The 6,000-nt window shown below is 43.2% G+C and overlaps 1 protein-coding gene across 1 annotated transcript in view; it reads right to left on the bottom strand.

Moving 5' to 3' along the window:
- Window positions 1-808: 808 nt before the first annotated feature.
- Window positions 809-6,000, bottom strand: part of UST (uronyl 2-sulfotransferase) — a 281,628-nt gene continuing 276,436 nt past the window's right edge. Inside the window, exon 8 of the mRNA XM_040965430.1 lies at window positions 809-1,942. Within this exon, the coding sequence (XP_040821364.1) occupies window positions 1,659-1,942 (284 nt within the window). The 3' untranslated portion in view covers window positions 809-1,658. The remainder of the gene's footprint in view (window positions 1,943-6,000) is intronic.

The following is a 6,000-nucleotide window of genomic DNA, read 5'->3' as shown; positions in this document are numbered from 1 at the left end:
AAAGAACTTTTGCTGTACTCGCTTCCCCGCCCCAGTGTGCTGAGGCAGGAAAGGAGGCCCACAGCTGGTCTTGCAGGGCTGGGCAGGGTGTCCCTGTGGCTCCTGCCTTCAGGGGACTCCTGAGAGAGGGCTCAAGCCTTCCTGACACATCTTATGACAAAGTAGCTTTAGTACACACTTGGCGGATGCTACAGGATTTGACCTTTCTATCTTGGCCACGGCACCATTGTAGTGAAAGCAGGAAAAATCTCAATGAGATCTACTGGTGCCTGCAAAATGGCACACATATCATCTGTACACAGCCAACATTTTCTTCACCAAGGGGTTCCCAAGTTGCATGTCTACAGGAAGTAGACAACATTTTGCTGTGAGTGATTCTCCTACTGGGACCACTGCACCCCAGCTTCTCAGCAGGTGCCTTTGTATCCATCCAGGAGATTCTGTGTTTTCAGTACTTAAAAAAAAAATAAGTGAAACCTTTTCAGAATGCAAGCATAGACTTCCAATGACTGGATGCAGGCATCATCACTGGTAGGTGCATATGAGCTATTCTGGGGCACTGGAGCTGCTCAGTCTCCACTCAGATCACACTGGGGGTAGCAGCGATGCACAGAGGTGGCCGCACAGCCTCTTCTGCCTCTCTTTGCTGGCCCTGCTCAGCGTTCTCAGGAGGGTGAGGCTGTGGTTTTGCAGCTTGCATGGAAGTCAGGACTGCTTGTTGCACAGCACGCATACCTCTTAGGGCCCAGCAGGTACTACAGTGCATAGTACCAGCATTAGGGGATCTGGCCTGGGCAGGAGCGGGGTGCAGGGGATCCTGCCACAGGAGTCAGTGCTTGCCCTGTCACTGATGCCACATGACCCTCAGAGTTCACCTGTCTTGTCTGCTTCTCCCTTACACAGCAAGCCAACTCTTTTCCCTGCTGCGTCACTTTGATGGCTGTCAGACTGATGCCTAAAAATGGAATATTTCAGTGGAGCCTGCATGCACTTGGACCTTGACTGGTTGGAGACACGGAACAAGCTAACTGGCTGTTTCAGAGAATGCTACTCTCGGTAAAAGTGTCCTTGGAATGAACCAGAGGCAAAATTCTATCCACATGGGGAGCAACCACTCAACCAGGGATGTCTTCCCTTCTGGGGTTCCTGTCTGTCTTGCCTTCTCTTAGCTCCTTCTAGAGGAGATGTCCTGGTCTTTGAAGTGGTTTTGCATTTCTGTTGAAATATACAAGGCTGGAAAGTCTCCTACCACTGAGGTAATATTTTTTTCCAAGTTATTTTACAAATGCTGCTTCTGGGCCATGGACTGTATGCCCAATATTTATCCCCCTTTTCCCACCGCTCTAGGACTAGGTGGGTGAAAAAGCTATTTCATGACAAGATGCCTTGTGGTGGAGCCATCTAGTGTCCCTGGGAAAGACCCAAGGAGCCAAGAAAACAAAACAACACAAAACAAACAAAACAAGACAGCACAGAACAAAATCAAAACAAATAAAACCCGCAAAACCGGGCGTCTTCCAACGACCCCAACAAGTGGGAATGTTTTTCTCTTTTTATGCAGCTGAGCATTGATTTCAGTCCGGAGGATTTTTCTTCCCCGAAGAAAAGAACTTTCTGGAATCGGGAGACAAAGCCACGAAGGCGACACAGTGCTGGCATCACCTCTTATAAATATCTTCTAGCCACTTTTCATCGTCTTGTTCCTCGTCGTCGATGGGCTCTTCAGTTTCCAGTGGAGACGGAATAAAGAACTGTGGTCTCAGCGGGGGTTTGCTCACGCGAGACTTGAGTCCGAACTTGCGCTTCAGCAGGTGGAACTGCTCTTTGATGTAGTGGTAGAACTCGTACTCGTATCGCATTCGCTGGTAGAGAATCTGCACGGCCTCAGGGGAGGGGACAGTCTTCTTCACGGTCACAGTCATGTTGCCAAGTTTCCTATGTTCTGGAAAAGAACCAGGGTTGCATGTGAGCAGTTAGCTCTGAAGGAAGAGCCTGTATTAACTGCCTAAGGCTGGCAGCGCCCGAAGAACAAAAAGGAAACATCTTCATCAGAAAGTAAAGATAGTTTCCCGGCAATGTTTGGAAAGTGTGGCCCATATTTTAGACATTCATTGACCAAACATGAACAACCCTTATTTCCTGATCCGGGGGTGTGACCATGTGATTTGATCACAATTTACTCACTCACTCTAGGTTCTATATTCTTTTGAATCACAAAGTCTATTCATTTTCCCTCTTCTCTGAGTACGTCCAGGTCTAGGAACAAAGAACACTGCCTTGAGAAGGGGACTGAGCCACCGTGTCACCACTCCCTGGTGATCATGGTATTTAAATTTTTTTTAATATTGGTAGAAAATTGCATTGACACAATATTGCATTTCACCATTTCAACAATGCATTTACCAAGAAATAGAGGAAAGATCATTAGATTTATTAAATATAATTTTAACTGTTGTAAATTTGGAATGGTTTGTATTGTCAAATATTTATTATTAAAATCTGCTTCACTGTATACTAATCCTTAGCCACTCAAAATATTATTCCTTGGTATTTAATACTTACTAACATAAAATATCATATAAAAGAAAAGTTTTAACTTACAATTAGGTGGTATTCCTGACATTCACAATGTTGTGTAATTATCACCACGATTTCCAAAGTCTTTCATCAATGGAAACGCTATTATTAGTACAAGCCATTAAATAACAGCTATCTCTTTCCTCTTGTCCCCAAGCATCCTGCCATATACTCTGTCGCCATGATTTTGCCTGCTCGAGTATCTCATAGGAATGGAATTAAACAATACTTGTCCTTGTTGGACTAATTTATTTCACACTGTACAGGGTTTTCAGTATCCATCCATGTGCTAGCAGCACTTCATTCTGTCTCACGGTGTGGCTTGCTCCCACTGGGGGCTATCAGGACGCAAGTGTCTGCTGTCCCTGACACAACTGTTTGGAGAATATGTTGAGGAGTAGGATTGCTGGGACATGTGACAACGTCAAGAACTTAGTGAGGAACTATACACTGCTTTCTATAGTGGCTGCATGATTTTATATTCCTACCAGCTTTGTGTCGGGATTCTGATGTCTAAATCCTGTGTGCTGTTCCCACTGAGTGATCTCCCAGTGGTTTTGATTCACATTTCCCCAGTGACTCCTGATTCAGATGATAATGATTTCTCTAATGTCTAATAATCTCTTCATATGCTTGGTGATCCTTTGAAGAAATGCCGATCCAAGTCCTCTGCCCACTTCTGAATTAGGTTCTTTGCTTTGAGGTTGGTGTGTTTAGGAGTCCTTTATATTTCTGTGGACCTTCCGATATGGCCACATTTTTCTCATTCAATAAGTATCTTTTTACTCAATTGGTAGTTTTCCTTGCTGCACAAAGATTTTTAATTCCAGTGAATACCATCTATCTCTTTTCTCCTCTTACACCTGTCTTTTGGTGCTTTTATATAAGAAACAATTGCCAAACTAAGGTCTTGATTTGCCCCTTTATCTTAACTTCTTTTTAATTAAAAAGTTTTGCCATCAAATTTCAGTGGGTGTATAATTTTCTAAGTAGAGCTGCAACAGGTCATTTCAAAAGACAGATTCACATGAAAGGACAAAGAATTTCCCTTTTTGAAGATATTTCAAGCACTTTCTGAAGCTCCCAAGGGCAATGCAAAAGAAGGGAACAAACATTGTCAGGGTAGCGGCCCCACTGAAGTCAGGGCATTGCCTTGCAGAGTGACTCCTGGCAAAGGCATGTTACACTTTGGCCGTATCAGTTCTACAGTTTTTGCTTAGGAACTTGGCAGGAGTCTTCTAAAACGGGTTCACAATGGAACATTTAATCCTGTCCGTCCTCTCAACAGAAATGATTTCTTGCTAATCTGGGGTTGGCCGCTTTCATAACCTTAACCTTTGTGTTTTTAAACCAGAGTTAACAAAAAATCTTTTGAAACACAAGTCATAAAAATTAAAAAAATTTTAAACATTGAGAAGCAGGGAAAAACAATTCATCAATTTCCGGCTTCCTCAAAATCTCTTCCTCTCAGAACACGCTAAATGATGTGGGGTTTCATCTTCTTGTACCCTGCCCTGCTCCATTAAAAAAAGAAAGGGAGCCCAGCACGACAGTGTAGCGGTTAAGGTCCTTGCCTTGAACGCACCGCTTCCCATCCAGCTCCCCTGCCTGTGGCCTGGGAAAGCAGTCAAGGATGGTGCAAAGCTTTAGGACTCTGCACTCACATGGGAGACCCGGAAGAGGCCCGCGGCTTCGGATTGGCTCAGCTCCAACTGTTGCGGCTGCTTGAGGAGTGAACCTTTGGACAGAAGACCTTCCTCTCTGTCTCTCCTCTCTGTATATCTGACTTTGCGATAAAAATAAAATAAATCTTTAAAAAAAAAAAAAGAAAGGAAGGAAGGAAGAAAGAGATGGAAACAAAGAAAAAAAAAGAAGTTTGAACTAATTCCTATGATTTTAAAATAAATCCAACATTTAAATGATTTTACCCAACCTATTTGAAAAGAGTCTAAAGAATTTTACAAAATACATGTGCTGCTATTAGCTGCCTACCTGGGGAACTGAGCCAGGGAGGATGGGCTGAGGTGTTTTTTTTTTAAAGATCAGTTTTGTGGTCAATTATTTCCTCTCCCTCCCACATGTTTCACAGGACAGCCTTCCTGGCCTTTTGACATAGTCCCTCTTTCAGGGAGGCAAGCCAAGTGCCAGGGCCTGAGCATTTGCCTGGGTCTTTGGGAAAGGGGTTGAGCTGGTCTCCCCTCTGGGCTGAGTGCACCTGAGTTCTCAGGTTGGTGAATTAAACACCCAAGCTGCATCCTTCCGTCTTGCTTTATTGGGTCACAACATTCCCCACTGGCCTTCCATGTATCTATTCATGTGTGTATTTCTCCATTTAAAAGCCAGGAGAAAAATGGATGTTGTTTGTTAGCTCCCAAACCCCAGGGGCAGTAACACAAAACACATGTCGGACATCCTACCTACTTGGATGGAAAGTAGGTGAAAAGTTCAACTGTTGACCTGCTAGCAACAAAAAAGAATTTGCCATTTTACATAGCTCTTCAGTAAAATCTCTGCACAAATATTTCTAGTTAAGAGATCATAGAGAAATATCTTATATCTATTTTCATAAGGAAAAACTATAATAGAACTAGCAACATTTAAATAACACCCTTAGTGTAAATTCAGCCATGACTCTCATGCATAAAAGGGGCAAATAGCACCTACTAGGCGGCCAGCTCTCCTGGTGTGTGCAGCCTGATCTGGGAATAATGAGAAAGTCTAAATGAAGATCCTTAGCCCTTGTGAGAACTTGACTAAAGTTCCAGTTCAAGAACACATGGAGAGTATATGGACTTCTGGAAACCATATATGAAGCTTAGATATTTAGATTTATTAAGAATCAAGAAATTAATAAGTTGTTATTTCCTTCAACATTTCACAAAGAAGTTATTTCAAACAAGTTTGTGGAAAATGGAATTAAAGCACCACATTGTGGCATAGCAGGTTAAGCCACCAAATGCAACCCTGGCATTCCATATAGTGCTGACTTGTGTCTCGGCTGCTCCACCTGCAATCTATTTCTCAGCTAATGTGTCTGGGAAAAGCAGTGCAAAAACCCACATGGGAAACCTAGGAGAAGCTCCTGGCTTTGACATAGTCCAGCTCCGGCTACTGTGGCTACTTGGGGAGTGAACCAATGGATGGAAGATCTTTCTTTAATTAAAATAATATTGAACTAGACCATCATAGCATCAAAAGCACATATCCAAATGGTTGCGAACCACTCCCCCAGAACCACCTCAGAGGCAGAAGCCTATTCCCAGATGTTGTATTTTGTTTTAACTCCAATGTTTCTAATAGGAAATGCTATTCTAACTTGGTCAGAAATTGAGCCTGCCAAATCTGGGAAAGTCAGCATTTCTATGACAAGCAGCATCTGACACTGCAGTGTCCTTTTGGGAGTGTGTCCTTGGTCAGTACTGG

This window comes from Ochotona curzoniae, unplaced genomic scaffold, assembly GCF_017591425.1.
Source record: "Ochotona curzoniae isolate NIBS_2020 unplaced genomic scaffold, NIBS_Ocur_1.0 scaffold_3890, whole genome shotgun sequence".
Lineage (NCBI taxonomy): Eukaryota > Metazoa > Chordata > Mammalia > Lagomorpha > Ochotonidae > Ochotona > Ochotona curzoniae.
Note: the sequence above shows the minus strand (reverse complement) of the source record. Positions and strands in the feature narration are given on the sequence as shown.